The following is a 16,207-nucleotide window of genomic DNA, read 5'->3' as shown; positions in this document are numbered from 1 at the left end:
CTGTTGAGCACTACACCCCGAGAGGTTCATGCTGATTGTGCAGAGATTGTGACAGCCGGTTAAATGCAGTCCCTTGAGAAGGCAAGAACAAGATGTATGTCAGGAGAAGTGCAGTATTATCATAAGGAGACATATACTTGGAATATGGAGGAGGAATGGAGGGAAAAAGTGAGGCAGAGGAGGTCTAAGAGAGAGAGAGAGGGAGGAAGAGGGTGAGATTGAGTCTGTTAGAAATAGCGGGAAAAGGGAAATGGTTTGTTAAAGAAGAATGGTAGAAAGTGTAAGCAGAGTGAGCTGAAGACAGGAGGAGAAATGGAAGTGAAGGAGGTCGATGTATCGGAGGTGGTAGGTGTGGTGAAGTTCTCGGAGGTCGAGGCTTTTACCGAGGGTCAGCATGAAGATGAGTGTGTGACAGCAAGAGTGAAGTTTTTGGAAAAGTGGACCCTTGCCTTTTGGCTGATCCATTTGTGGGTGAAAACAGAGTTGGGTGCTGTGGTATCGGTGAGGGTAATCAGAAGTGGTCTTGTGGTAATTGTTTGTGTTTCTGCTGGTCAGAGGGAGAAGGCGCTCCGTGTTAAACAAATGAGGACAAGAAAGGTAAATTGTTTCTCTCCCAAGAAAAGGATGCCAAAGGAGTGATTACTGGGGTAGCAGTAAATGTAAACGTTGACCAATTTAAGGGGAAGATTCACAGTGTTTGTGATGCTTGTCGTTTGAGGTAGGACTAAATAGATGTAAATAGTGGAGTAGGGTGGTGTTATTTTTAAGAAATTGTGAGTGTAGTGTTAAAATTAGAAGGTAGGGTATTTGTTAATTTATTGCTTTTTTCAAGCAAAGTATAAGGGAGGAGGCGGTAATGCAACATTTATTGGATGCCAACCGCCGTTAAACCTCATCGAAGAAAAAGGAAAGGAACAGGAAGCGAGAGGATCAACTCGGCGGCAAATCTGCTCCCCCAGCAGGTTGCGTTTTTTTTCGTTGTTTCGCCCACCAAGCAAGTCGTTTTGTATGTAGGTCAATGACAATGTCGAATTTGGTCAACTACAATATGAATGCCTTATATGTTACGTGAGGTTTATTTGATCGAATAGAAGTTTCGTAATGCTTAAATTGTTATGAGTGTACAGATATAAGTAGGACACGTGACATCCCGGCAATTTTGAGGGGAAAAAAACACTTTTTATTGGAGTTGCCTCTAGATCGACATGCATATTCATTCATGTGATGGGGCAGTTGCATAGCGTAGAAAGGATAGGCGGGAACTAGACAGCCCCTTTGTGGACAGCAACTCCCATTTTTAGGGCGGAGAGACATGTATCTTGTCAGTATATCTATTATTTTTGGCTAAATACAAACGAGATAATCCCGTGTTGAAATGGATTGAGATTACGTCAACTAAAAAACGATATATTTTTTTGCCACACCTATCAGTCGTTGAGATATATATTAATAATTATATGTTCGTGGATTTCATTGTTTTTTTTAGCTCGGTAAGTCACGTTAGCCATAGAAGTAGCTTGGGTATGGTTGTTGTTATTGTGCCCGTGCATTTTAAATAGCCATCTAGTTACTTGATTGATAATTTATTATCTGAGTTCATTCAGGGCACGAGAGGGGTTGGAACTGTGACATTTCCAATGCCTAATTTTACACACCCATCATGTATAGCTAGCTTTTCAGACAATAAACTGAACAATAGACGATTCAGTTGTTTCGCATGACGTTTTTATTTTTATTATTTGATTATCCCTGAATAGCACGTAACGTTAGCGAGTCTACATTTTAGTCTCAAGCATACTTTGTAGTGTATTGTGCTAGGCTTGGTGCTGGTTAGGGAAGGGTTAAGTGCTATATGCATTACCTAACAATGTTAGCTAATTTGATTCTGAGAAAATATTGCTGTTCTTAGAACAGCTCTCTCATTTGAGGTATCCCTACATTCGGTTTACAGTAGTAATGTTCCTACAACCTGCACCAGAACACTGCTTCTTAGTTAGGCAATTTTTTTTGTGTGCATAATCTCTCTTTACTTTGTAGGTGTAAACTGTATTTACATTGGAATTATATTATTATACTGAACAAAAATATAAATACAACAATTTCAAAGATTTTACTGAGTTACAGTTCATATAAGGAAATCAGTCAATTTAAACAAATGAACTAGGCCCTAATCTATGGATTGGGCATGTGCGCAGCCATGGGTGGGCCTGGGAGGACATGAGCCCACCCAATTGGGAGCCGGGCCCACTCACTGGGGAGCCAGGTCCAGCCAATCAGAATCAGTTTTTCCCCACAAAAGGGCTTTATTACAAACACAAATACTCATCAAATTCATCAGCAGCCCTGATGGCTGGTCTCAGACAGTCCCGCAGTTGTAGAAGCTGGAGGTGGAGAACCTGGGCTGGCGTGGTTACACGTGGTCTGCTGTTGTGAGGCCAGTTGGACGTACTGCCAAATTCTCTAAAACGATGATGGAGGTGGCTTATGGTAGCGAAATGAATGTTAAATTCTCTAGCAACAGCTCTGGTGGACATACCTGCAGTCAGCAGGCCAGTTGCACGCTATTTCAAAACGTGTGACAAAACTGCACATTTTAGTGGATTTTTATTCTCCCCTGCTCAATGTTAACATGCCACACCTGTCAGGTGGATGGATTATTTTGTCAACGGAGAAATGCTCACTAACAGGGATGTAAACAAACTTGTGCACAAAATTGGAGAGAAATAAGCTTTTTGTGTGTATGGAACATTTCTGTGAAAAACAAATTCAACTCATGAAATATGGGACGAACACTTTACATGTTGTGTTTAATATTTTTGTTCACTATACATCTAGCATAACCATACACATTGCTTGTCTGAAAGAGTAAAAAAAATATCCAGTCCAGACTAGTACAACACCCAGCCTAAATGCTGACATCACATTTATGCATTTGGCAACTGTTGCAAAGTCTGAGGTTGAAAAACCTTTCTCTGTTGTAAAGCAGCATCATTTGTAAAAATTGTTATTGGTAAATCCATTGTGTCTCCCCTCCAGCCATGACTCTGAGCATGTCTCCGGCTGCGGTGTGCCAGTGCTTTACACTGGTGTCACTGTGCACATCCATCGCCGACCCAAACTGGATCCAAGTCATGAACAACACTGACCCTGGAGGCAAACAGCTCATCTATGGTGTGGCTTTCATACTGCATGCTCCCCAGAACCTCACTGACACAGGTAGGGGCAAGACTGGAGGTGGAAGAAGTGTTGTACTGAGGATTGTCTTTTCACTCTTATCAAGTTTTATTGCTCGTATGTACGGAATACACATGGTATACACCGTCCAATGACATGCTTGCTTGCAGGTTCCTTCTCGACAATGCAACATCAATAAGAAATAAAATAATATAAACAAAGTAAATCAGTAGCATATAATACACATTTTGGCATAAGTATAATACAGGAAGACAATATATATAGTCCAATATTTACATGTGTTTTGGAGAAAGGATGGATTGGGGGGCAAGTGTCATGTTGACACTGTTAAAATGTGCTCACGCTATGTCTGATAATATGTGTCTGTATTCTATTCTTCTATGTTTGCATTGTCCATATGTAATTGTGTGTATTCCCTGCTTGAGCACATTAGTCTGTGAGCAGCTGTGGGTGTACTGTAAATGTTTATACAGTGCCTTCGGGAAAGTATTCAGAACCCTTGACTTACAACCTTATTCTAAAATTGATCAAATAATAAATTTACACACAATACCCCATAATGACAAAGCGAAAACAGGTTTTTAGAATTTGTTTGCAAATGTATAAAATAGAAATACCTTATATAACTATTCAGACCCTTTGCTATGAGACTCGAAATTGAGTGCATGTGCATCCTGTTTCCATTGATCATCCTTGATGTATTTAAAACTTGATTGGAGTCCACTTGTGGTAAATTCAATTGATTGGACATGATTTGGAAAGGCACACACCTGTTTATATCAGGTCTCGAAGTTGACCGTGCATGTCAGAGCAAAAACAAAGCCATGAGGTTGAAGGAATTGTTCGTAGAGCTCAGAGACAGGATTGTGTCGAGGCACAGATCTGGGGAAAGGTACCAAAACAATTATGCAGCATTGAAGGTCCCCAAGAACACAGTGGCCTCCATTCTTTAAATGGAAGAAGTTTGGAACCACCAAGACTCTTCCAAGAGCTGTCCGCCCGGCCAAACTGAGCAATCGGGGGAGAAGGGCCTTGATCAGGGAGGTGACCAAGAACCCGATGGTCACTCTGACAGAGATTGAGTTCCTCTGTGGAGGTGGGAGAACCATCCAGAAGGACAACCATCTCTGCAGCACTCCAACCTTTAGACCTTTATGGTAGAGTGACTAGACGAAAGCCACTCCTCAGTAAAATACACATGACAGGCCACATGGAGTTTGCCAAAAGGCACCTAAAGACTCTCAGACCATGAGAAACAAGATTATTTGGTCTGATGAAACCAAGATGAAACTTGGTCTGAATGCCAAGCGTCATGTCTGGAGAACACCTGGCACCATCCCTACGGTGAAGCATGGTGGTGGCAGCATCATACTGTGGGTTTAATTTTCAGCGGCTTGGACTGGGAGACTAGTCAGGATCGAGGCAAAGATGAATGGAGCAATATACAGAGAGATCCTTGATGAAAACCACCTGCTCCAGAGCACTCAGGAACTCCGACTGGGGCGAAGGTTCACCTTCCAACAGGACAACGACCCTAAGCACACAGCCAAGACAACGCAAGAGTGGCTTCGGGACAATTTTCTTAATGTCCTTGAGTGGCCCAGCCAGAGCCCGAACTTGAACCCGATCGAACATCTCGGGACAGACCTGAAAATTGCTGTGCAGCAATGCTCCCCATCCAACCTGACAGAGCTTGAGAGTATCTGCAGAGTAGAATGGGAGAAACTCCCCAAATACAGGCGTGCCAAGCTTGTAGTGTCATACCCAAGAAGACTTAAAGCTGTAATCGCTCCCAAAGGTGCTTCAACAAAGTACTGAGTAAACGGTCTGAATAATTACAGTACCAGTCAAAAGTTTGGACACACCTACTCATTCCAGGGTTTTTCTTTATTTTTTACTATTTTCTACATTGTAGAATAATAGTGAAAACATCAACTATGAAATTACACATATGGAATCATGTAGTAAACAAAGTGTTAAATAAATCAAAATATATTTTATATTTGAGATTCTTAAAAGTAGCCACCCCTTGTTTTGATGACAGCTTTGCACACCCTTGGCATTCTCTCAACCAGATTCATGAGGTAGTCAGTCACCTGGAATTAATTTCAATTAACAGGTGTGCCTTGTTAAAAGTTCATTTGTGGAATTTCTTTCCTTCTTAATGTGTTTGTTTGAGCCAATCAGTTGTGTTGTGAGAAGGTAGGGGTGGTATACAGAAGAGAGCCCTATTTGGAAAAAGACCAAGTCCATATTATGGCAAGAACAGCTCAAATAAGCAAAGAGACACGACAGTTCATCATTATTTTAAGGCATGAAGGTCAGTCAATCCCAGAAAATGTCAATAAATTTGAAAGTTTCTTCAAGTGTAGTTGCAAAAACCATCAAGCACTATGATTTTAAACTGGCTCTCATGAGGACTGCCACAGGAAAGGAAGATCTAGAGTTACCTCTGCTGCAGAGGATAAGTTCATTAGAGTTACCAGCCTCAGAAATTACAGCCCAAATAAATGCTTCACGGAGTTCAAGTAACAGACACATTTCAACATCAATTGTTCAGAGGAGGCTGCGTGAATCAGGCCTTCATGGTCAAATTGCTGCAAAGAAACCACTACTAAAGGACACCAATAAAAAGAAGATAGTTGCGTGGGCCAAGAAACACGAGAAATAAACATTTAGACCGGTGGAAATCTGTCCTTTGGTCTGATGAACCAAATTTGAGATTTTTGGTTCCATTCCAACCGCCTTGTCTTTGTGAGACACATAGTGGGTGAACAGATGATCTTTTAATCTGTGGTTCCCACCGTGAAGCATGCAGCAGGAGGTGTGATGGTGTAGGGGTGCTTTGCTGGTGACACTGTGATTTATTTAGAATTCAAGGCACACCTAACCAGCATGGCTACCACAGCATTCTGCAGTGATACGCCATCCCCATCTGGTTTGCGCTTAGTGGAACTATCATTTGTTTTTCAACAGGACAATGACCCAACACACCTCCAGGCCGTAATAAGGGCTATTTGACCAAGAAGGAAAGGGAAGGAATGTTGCATCAGATGACCTGGCCTCCACAATCACCTGACCTCAACCTAATTGAGATGGTTTGGGATGAGTTGGACCGCAGAGTGAAAGAAAAGCAGCCAACAGGTGCTCAGCATATGTGGGAACTCCTTCAAGACTGTTGGAAAAGCATTCCAGGTGAAGCTGGTTGTGAAAATGCCAAGAGTGTGCAACGCTGTCATCAAGGCAAAGTGTGGCTACTTTGAAGAATATAAAATATATTTTGATTTGTTTAAAACTTTTTGGTTACTACATGATTCCATGTGTTATTTTGTAGTTTTGATATCTTCTCTCTTATTCTATGATGGAGAAAATAGTACAAATAAAGAAAAACCCTTGAATGAGTAGTTGTGTCACTTTTGACTGTTACTGTATGTAACTGTCATATTTCAGTTGTGTTTCTAATAAATTTGCTATAATTTCTAGAAACCTGATGCTTTGTCATTATGGGGTATTGTGTGTAGATTCCCCCCGATAAATTTAATACATTTTAGAATAAGGCTGTATCGTAACAAAATGTGGAAAAAGTCAAGTGGTATGTGTGCGTTCCCTCCCTGCAGGTCCCCTGGGTGGTGTAAATGGCTGGGGGGTGTGGCTGCTTTATGCCCTGGCAGCTCTGTGCTACAGTGCTGTCCTGCTCTCCAGCTCCTCCTTCCTATTGGACTTCCTGGGGACTGGGATGTCCCACCCTCGACTGGTGGTGTTACTCCACATCTCCACAGGTAACCTAACTTCTCTGTCTCTCATTTTTATTTATTTCTCTCTTGCTCTCTTTTGCTGTCTTTTTCTGTTTTCTCACTCACTGAGGGCTTATCACAATACTGTCATCACTTGAAGAAGAATGCACTCTCACAGGTCTCTCAAAATATGAACTCTCATAGAATGACGAGCCATGTTTGCTGAGCCATGTTAGCTTACATCACTCTCTGCAGTTCTCTCTGGGATTAATTAGTATGTCATTCTCTCTCTCTCTCTTACCAACTCTCTCTATTTTCTTCCTTCCTCTCTACCCAGTGGTTCTCCTCCTGTCTGTTCTGGGAGTGTGTGGGGCCTGCCTGTACATCATTCACTGCAACCTTCAGGAGGGCAAGCTTGGGCCACTGTGGGAATGGGTGGGGGGCTGGACCTGGCCTGGGTCTGGCTCCAGGAGCCAGGGAGGGGTGGCGGGGATGAAGCCTTACCCAGGGGAGAGCTTCTACATCACCATGCTGGGCCTGCTCTTCTCCTGCCTGGCCGGTGTGATCAGCCTGAGCAGCCTAGGGGACACCACCTCCACCCAGAGGGACTACATAGCTGTGGTGGAGTGGGACGACAGTGACACAGAGCCCCTTACCCCCAGGGAGCAGGGAGTGGGACAGTCTGACGAAGAGGAGGGGGTAGGAGACGTGTTGCCTGAAATTACTCAGGGGGAGGTGGGTGGAAGTGGAGACTCCTAAAGGGGTTTCTCGGACCACTACAGAGGTAGAGGTTTGAATGTGTGGCCCAAAATGGCTTAGTTTCGGGCTAGAATAAAAACCAGGACCACACCACACATGGCCTGTAACAGACTTAATTAGACAGCAGTGCTGGCGCCTTCCCTGGTCATGTTTTGAATCCCTATTGCTTCACTGGACCAAGCTGGTGGAATCCAGTCAGGAGCCAAAAAAGAGACCAGATACATTTCCTAATGTTGTTTTAATGTTTGTCTGCCTAAAACATGCCTTCTCGGGGTATGTACAGTTGCACAACATCAAGTCAATAACCCATTTACCCATTTTTCATTGTGGGAGTTTATGCCCAGCGTCTCACACTTGACCTGACCAAGATAAATCGTTCTTTGGCTAGCTGTGATATTTGGAAAAGTGTGACAAGAATGTAACACGGTTAAGCTATTTCTGTCTGTGTGTGACCAGGGAAAGTGAGAGTCTGTATGTTATAATCGATGTGTGATGCAAATTATATGCCCTTCCTGCTCATCAATGGGAACAAGCTTTGACCCTGTTCACATTACTGCAAAATAACCACTGGGGAATGTTCCGGATCAGCGAATGGTTTGTAACAGTTCAGAACCAGAAAATATGTTCAATGAGCAGAAGTTCAGACTGCTTAACATTGCGATCGTAACACAGTACAATCACCTATTCTCCTCTTCTAGTTAACATAAAAATCACTAGAGGAAGGTTTTTCTGATTCTCTTCTTTTAACAGGTTGTTTTTTAACGTATGCATTATTTTAACTTCTTAAAACCCTTTGCACAGTCGTCCATAGTGACACTTTAAGTTTCCCAAATGGTGGAAACAAATCACAGATTTCTATGGAAGATTTACCTGAAGTATACTGAAACTGGAGTTTCCTCTGAGAAATTCCATTTAAAAAGCCCATTTGGCTTCTATTATGGCCACTATAGCTTTAATCACAAATTGAGGAACTATTTATTAGCATGGTTGTTTACTACTATAGGAAAGATTGAGTGGGGATATGAAGTCTTTCCTTTCCACAGTAGGTAGTGTAAATACATGGCTCTTGCCTTTAAATGACTTGCTATCTAATCATATTTGAATATGATGTATTAAATATTTGATGTGCTTAAATATTTATTGTTTCATAAAATGGCACTGCTATTGGTCACTAGATACCTCAGATCACTGTGAAAATATATCCCGGTTTGGCATCTTTAGGCGTCTACATTACAGCACAAACCACTGTATGTATGCTTAACCTACTTGAAGGTAACCAATAAGACAAGCTCCTTGATGGTGCTTGGTTGCATGTGACGGTAGGACCATGGATATTGACTTGATAAATTAAGATGGCTGCCTAGAATCAGGTTTTCCTTACCCGCTTATACCCTCAAGGCCTGTTTCCTGGACACAGATTAATCTTAGTCCTGGACTAGGAAACATTTTCGATGGAGATTGTTTTTAGTTCAAGACTAGGCTTAATATGTGTCTAGGAAACTGTCCCTCAATCTTTTCCTCAGGTACATAGGAAGACGTTCCTTCTCTTATTCCAGGGTCACAGTCCCATCTCTATGAATCCGACTTTTCATTGTTGTTGTTTATGATGCTATTTATTCATTAAACTATTTTTGCGTATTTGTAAAACATGTGTACATGCATTTTCTTTCTGTTCCAGAACAGAAGTGTCCAGTCCAGTTACTCTCATTCCCACTCATCTGCTGCATGTGTTGGTGTCTGTCATCTCTGCTTCTATAGGTTCATTTCCAACCTACATCATCAGGAAATGGTCTTCATCCAAGACCGCACATGACCAGGTATTAACTTAGAATGTACATGGTAATTATCCAGTAATAACCTACAGTATGAATTACTTGTTTTCTTTGGGATTCATTTAAACAAGCCCCCACAACATTCACCATTTGGTACTAGGTTATGAAAATGTGTTTTAATTGTTATAAGTACCTAACGCCATACTATTTCTCTAGTAAATGCCAGTCTAAACAGTATCAAAAATGAATTGCTACCAAAATTCAGCCTGTGGCAACATCTTATTATCAAATGAGGCATCTACTGTAGTAGAGGGCTAGGGATTTTCTTTTAACCACAAACAATGAGATCGTCCCCCGATGATGTTTGTTGTAATGGAATGTGTATACAGTATCTTCATAGTGTATATCTGACTACTCTATGCAGGGTTCCATCCTATCAAAGAAAAGTTGTCTGGACCAATGTCAATATTTTCCATAGTTACTGGCTTGTGTTTGTGTGGGGATGTTCTTATTTATCATGGGAGTGTCTAACACCCCTGGACATGATTGACATCTGAATCCTGTCTGTTGTTGACAGTAGGTATCCTGGGGTATATGTAAGACTCATTATAGGGACTGCTAACCTTCTCTTCATTGACAATCAGATGGATCCAAATATACCTCTCCCTTTCAGAACTGTCCCACATCTTTCCTGAAGTCTTTCTGAATGCATAGGCAGGATTTAGGGTTAGCCAGGCAGGACTCGCTGTGAATATGATGTCCCCTCAGTCAGCAAGCAATGACTTCAGCAGACAAACCACTACTGGGTAAATATAAATAATCTAAAGATATGGTTGAATATAGCCTATATCTATCCTATTAGTAGATTGGCACAAGGTTGGTTTACACCTGGGTTGCACTGTTCCAATCAAAAGCCCCTCTCTTTTCCTCTCCCCAACGGCTCCCTCTACTGTCACATGACTCCACTCCCTTCTCTCATTGGACGGAAACCATTACCATAGTGACCTTGATAAATTGTTGATGTCGCCAGTGAATTTGTGAATGAGAGATAAGAAAGGAGAGAAGTGGGAGAGAGTCAAAGAGCCTATTTTAGTGGTGGTGTTGCGCTGCTGGGTATGTGAGTTGAATTTGTTAGTTTACATACACTTAGGTTTGAGTCATTAAAGCTTGTTTTTAAACCACTCCACAAATGTCTTGTTAACTAACTATAGTTTTAGCAAGTTGGTTAGGACATCTGCTTTGTGCATGACACAAGTAATTTTCCCAACAATTGTTTACAGACAGATTATTTCACTTATAATTCACTGTATCACAATTTCAGTGGGTCAGAAGTTTATATACACTAAGTTGACTGTGCCTTTAAACAGCTTGGAAAATTCCAGAAAATTATGTCATGGCTTTAGAAGCTTCTGATAGGCTTATTGACATCATTTGAGTCAATTGGAGGTGTAACTGTAGATGTATTTCAAGGCCAACCTTCAAACTCAGTGCCTCTTTGCTTGACATCATGGAAAATCCAAAGAAATCAGCCAAGACCTCAGAAAAAAAATTGGAGACCTCCACAAGTCTGATTCATCCTTGGGAGCAATTTCCGAATGCCTGAAGGTACCACATTCATCTGTACAAACAGTAGTACGCAACTATAAACACCATGGGAACACGCAGCCGTCATAACACTCAGGAAAAATACGCATTCTGTCTCCTAGAGATGAACGTACTTTGGTGCGAAAAGTGCAAATCAATCCCAGAACAACAGCAAAGGACCTTGTGAAGATGCTGGAGGAAACAGGTACAAAAGTATCTATATCCCCAGTAAAACAAGTCCTATATCGACATAACCTGAAAGGCCGCTCAGCATGGAAGAAATTAGCTATCATAAATGTTAGCACCACCTCTGCCTTTGCAGGATGCGCGGGGGGATATGGTTACTAGTGTAACCAGGAGGTGAGGCCTCCAGTAAATTCACACAGTAAATTCATCAGTCTTTTAAGCCATGTTTCAGTCAGGCCAATCACTTCAAGATTATGATCAGTCTTTAGTTCATTGACTATAACTGCCTTGGATGTGAGGGATCTAACATTAAGTAGCCCTATTTTGAGATGTGAGGTATCACAATCTCTTTCAATAATGGAAGGAATGGAGGAGTTCTTTATTCCAGTGAGATTGTTAAGGCAAACACCGCCATGTTTAGTTTTGCTCAACCTAGGTCGAGGCACAGACACGGTCTCAATGGGGATAGCTGAGCTGACTACACTGACTGAGCTAATGGCAGACTCCACTAAGCTGGCAGGCTGGCTAACAGCCTGCTGCCTGGCCTGCACCCTATTTCATTGTGGAGCTAGGGGAGTTAGAGCCCTGTCTATGTGTCAGGTGCGTGAATGAGGACCCAAAAGCGAATTAACAAACAGAGTTTCTTTAATGATGAACACACGTGGGCTCAGATGGACAGGTAGATTCCGACAGGACAGGACAAGGTTGCAGCAAACACGATGATAGTCTGGTTCAGGCATGAGACACACAAACAAGAATCCGACAAAGACAGGAGCAGAAACAGAGAGAGATATAGGGACCTAATCAGAGGGAAAAAGGGAACAGGTGGGAAAAGGGGTGAATGAGGTAGTCAGAGAAGACAAGGAACAGCTGGGGGAAAGAGGGACAGAAACGGTAACCTAGTACGACCAGCAGAGGGAGACAGGGTGAAAGGAAAGGACAGAAAGACACAACATGACAATACATGACAGTACCCCCCCACTCACCGAGCGCCTCCTGGCGCACTCGAGGAGGAAACCTGGCGGCAACGGAGGAAATCCTCGATCAGCGCACGGTCCAGCACGTCCCGAGAGGGAACCCAACTCCTCTCCTCAGGACCGTACCCCTCCCAATCTACGAGGTACTGGTGACCACGGCCCCGAGGACGCATGTCCAAAATCCTACGGACCCTGTAGATGGGTGCGCCCTCGACAAGGATGGGGGGGGGGGGGGGGGGGAGACGAGCGGGGGCGCGAAGAACGGGCTTGATACAGGAGACATGGAAGACCGGGTGGACGCGACGAAGGTATCGCGGAAGAAGAAGTCGAACTGCGACAGGATTAATGACCCGAGAAATACGGAACGGACCAATGAACCGCGGGGTCAACTTGCGAGAAGCCGTCTTAAGGGGAAGGTTCTGAGTGGAGAGCCAAACTCTCTGACCGCGACAATATCTAGGACTCTTAGTTCTACGCTTATTAGCAGCCCTCACAGTCTGCGTCCTATAACGGCAAAGTGCAGACCTGACCCTCTTCCAGGTGCGCTCGCAACGTTGGACAAAAGCCTGAGCGGAGGGGACGCTGGACTCGGCGAACTGAGATGAGAACAGCGGAGGCTGGTACCCGAGGCTACTCTGAAAAGGAGATAGCCCGGTCGCAGACGAAGGAAGCGAGTTGTGGGCGTATTCTGCCCAGGGGAGCTGTTCTGACCAAGACGCAGGGTTGCGAAAAGAAAGACTGCGTAAGATGCGACCAATAGTCTGATTGGCCCGTTCTGCTTGACCGTTAGACTGGGGGTGAAAGCCGGAAGAGAGACTGACGGAAGCCCCAATCAAACGGCAAAACTCCCTCCAAAATTGAGACGTGAATTGCGGACCTCTGTCCGAAACGACGTCTGACGGAAGGCCATGAATTCTGAAAACATTATCGATGATGATTTGTGCCGTCTCTTTAGCAGAAGGAAGCTTAGCAAGGGGAATGAAATGAGCCGCCTTAGAGAACCTATCGACAACCGTAAGAATAACAGTCTTCCCCGCTGACGAAGGCAGTCCGGTGACAAAATCTAAGGCGATGTGAGACCACGGTCGAGAGGGAATGGGAAGCGGCCTGAGACGGCCGGCAGGAGGGGAGTTACCGGACTTAGTCTGCGCGCAGACCGAACAAGCAGCCACGAAACGACGCGTGTCATGCTCCCGGGTGGGCCACCAAAAACGCTGGCGAATGGAAGCAAGCGTACCCCGAACGCCAGGGTGGCCGGCTAACTTGGCAGAGTGAGCCCACTGAAGAACGGCCAGACGAGTAGGAACGGGAACGAAAAGAAGGTTCCTAGGACAAGCGCGCGGCGACGGAGTGTGAGTGAGCGCTTGCTTTACCTGCCTCTCAATTCCCCAGACAGTCAACCCGACAACACGCCCCTCAGGGAGAATCCCCTCGGGGTCAGTGGAGGCTACTGAAGAACTGAAGAGACGAGATAAAGCATCAGGCTTGGTGTTCTTAGAGCCCGGACGATAAGAAATCACGAACTCGAAACGAGCGAAAAACAGCGCCCAACGCGCCTGACGCGCATTAAGTCGTTTGGCAGAACGGATGTACTCAAGGTTCCTATGGTCAGTCCAAACGACAAAAGGAACGGTCGCCCCCTCCAACCACTGTCGCCATTCGCCCAGGGCTAACCGGATGGCGAGCAGTTCGCGGTTTCCCACATCATAGTTACGTTCCGACGGCGACAGGCGATGAGAAAAATACGCGCATGGGTGGACCTTGTCGTCAGAGAGGGAGCGCTGAGAAAGAATGGCTCCCACGCCCACCTCTGACGCGTCAACCTCGACAACGAACTGTCTAGAGACGTCAGGTGTAACAAGGATAGGAGCGGATGTAAAACGATTCTTGAGGAGATCAAAAGCTCCCTGGGCGGAAACGGACCACTTAAAGCACGTCTTGACAGAAGTAAGGGCTGTGAGAGGAGCTGCCACCTGACCGAAATTACGGATGAAACGACGATAGAAGTTCGAAGCCGAGAAAGCGCTGCAGCTCGACGCGTGACTTAGGGGCGGGCCAATCAATGACAGCTTGGACCTTAGCGGGATCCATCTTAATGCCTTCAGCGGAAATAACAGAACCGAGAAATGTGACGGAGGAGGCATGAAAAGTGCACTTCTCAGCCTTCACAAAAAGACAATTCTCTAAAAGGCGCTGGAGGACACGTCGAACGTGCTGAACATGAATCTGGAGTGACGGTGAAAAAATCAGGATATCGTCAAGGTAAACGAAAACAAAGATGTTCAGCATGTCTCTCAGGACATCATTGACTAATGTCTGAAAGACAGCTGGAGCGTTAGCGAGGCCGAAAGGAAGAACCCGGTATTCAAAGTGCCCTAACGGAGTGTTAAACGCCGTCTTCCACTCGTCCCCCTCCCTGATGCGCACGAGATGGTAAGCGTTACGAAGGTCCAACTTAGTGAAAAACCTGGCTCCCTGCAGGATCTCGAAGGCTGAAGACATAAGAGGAAGCGGATAACGATTCTTCACTGTTATGTCATTCAGCCCTCGATAATCTATGCAGGGGCGCAGAGACCCGTCCTTCTTCTTGACAAAAAAAACCCCCGCTCCGGCGGGAGAGGAGGAGGGGACTATGGTACCGGCGTCAAGAGCTACAGACAAATAATCCTCGAGAGCCTTACGTTCGGGAGCCGACAGAGAGTATAGTCTACCCCGGGGGGGAGTGGTTCCCGGAAGGAGATCAATACTACAATCATACGACCGGTGTGGAGGAAGAGAGGTGGCCCTGGACCGACTGAACACCGTGCGCAGATCGTGATATTCCTCCGGCACCCCTGTCAAATCACCAGGCTCCTCCTGTGAAGAAGAGACAGAGGAAACAGGAGGGATAGCAGACATTAAACATTTCACATGACAAGAGACGTTCCAGGAGAGGATAGAATTACTAGACCAATTAATGGAAGGATTATGACAAACTAGCCAGGGATGGCCCAAAACAACAGGTGTAAAAGGTGAACGAAAAATTAAAAAAGAAATGGTTTCGCTATGATTACCAGAAACAGTGAGGGTTAAAGGTAGCGTCTCACGCTGAATCCTGGGGAGAGGACTACCATCCAGGGCGAACAAGGCCGTGGACTCCCTTAACTGTCTGAGAGGAATGTCATGTTCCCGAGCCCAGGTCTCGTCCATAAAACAGCCCTCCGCCCCAGAGTCTATTAAGGCACTGCAGGAAGCTGACGAACCGGTCCAGCGTAGATGGACCGACAAGGTAGTGCAGGATCTTGAAGGAGAGACAGGAGTAGTAGCGCTCACCAGTAGCCCTCCGCTTACTGATGAGCTCTGGCTTTTACTGGACATGAAGTGACAAAATGACCAGCAGAACCGCAATAGAGACAGAGGCGGTTGGTGATTCTCCGTTCCCTCTCCTTAGTCGAGATGCGGATACCTCCCAGCTGCATAGGCTCAGCTCCCGAGCCGGCAGAGGAAGATGGTAGTGATGCGGAGAGGGGGGCAACGGAGAACGCGAGCTCCTTTCCACGAGCTCGGTGACGAAGATCAACCCGTCGCTCAATGCGAATAGCGAGTTCAATCAAGGAATCCACGCTGGAAGGAACCTCCCGGGAGAGAATCTCATCCTTTACCTCTGCGCGGAGACCCTCCAGAAGACGAGCGAGCAAAGCCGGCTCGTTCCAGCCACTGGAGGCAGCAAGAGTGCGAAACTCAATAGAGTAGTCTGTTATGGATCGATTGCCTTGACATAGGGAAGACAGGGCCCTGGAAGCCTCCTCCCCAAAAACAGATCGATCAAAAACCCGTATCATCTCCTCCTTAAAGTCCTGATACTGGTTAGTACACTCAGCCCTTGCCTCCCAGATTGCCGTGCCCCACTCACGAGCCCGTCCAGTAAGGAGAGATATGACGTAGGCGACACGAGCAGTGCTCCTGGCGTAAGTGTTGGGCTGGAGAGAAAACACAATATCACACTGGGTGAGGAACGAGC

General features: G+C 45.1%; 1 protein-coding gene across 1 annotated transcript; it reads left to right on the top strand.

The window, feature by feature from the left end:
- Positions 1–996: 996 nt before the first annotated feature.
- On the top strand, positions 997–9,335 carry LOC110509837 (uncharacterized). The gene is made up of 4 exons (XM_021590972.3): positions 997–1,490; positions 3,037–3,216; positions 6,813–6,974; positions 7,267–9,335. The coding sequence occupies exons 2-4, from the start codon at positions 3,039–3,041 to the stop codon at positions 7,686–7,688; spliced, it is 762 nt and encodes a 253-aa protein (XP_021446647.1). The 5' UTR covers positions 997–1,490; positions 3,037–3,038; the 3' UTR covers positions 7,689–9,335.
- The last annotated feature ends 6,872 nt before the right edge of the window (positions 9,336–16,207 follow it).

This window comes from Oncorhynchus mykiss, chromosome 29, assembly GCF_057628025.1.
Source record: "Oncorhynchus mykiss isolate SJ-2025 chromosome 29, ASM5762802v1, whole genome shotgun sequence".
Classification (NCBI taxonomy): Eukaryota; Metazoa; Chordata; class Actinopteri; order Salmoniformes; family Salmonidae; genus Oncorhynchus; species Oncorhynchus mykiss.
The sequence above is the reverse complement of the archived record's forward strand: the minus strand, read 5'-3'. Positions and strand labels throughout refer to the sequence as shown.

What these genes read in the sequence shown, in the direction of transcription:
- LOC110509837 (XM_021590972.3), top strand. Translation starts at nt 3,039, where the DNA reads ATGACTCTGAGCATGTCTCCGGCTGCGGTGTGCCAGTGCTTTACACTG. An exon ending in CCAGAACCTCACTGACACAG is followed by an intron (nt 3,217 to 6,812) that starts GTAGGGGCAAGA and finishes CCCTCCCTGCAG; the next exon opens with GTCCCCTGGGTGGTGTAAAT. An exon ending in GTTACTCCACATCTCCACAG is followed by an intron (nt 6,975 to 7,266) that starts GTAACCTAACTT and finishes CTCTCTACCCAG; the next exon opens with TGGTTCTCCTCCTGTCTGTT.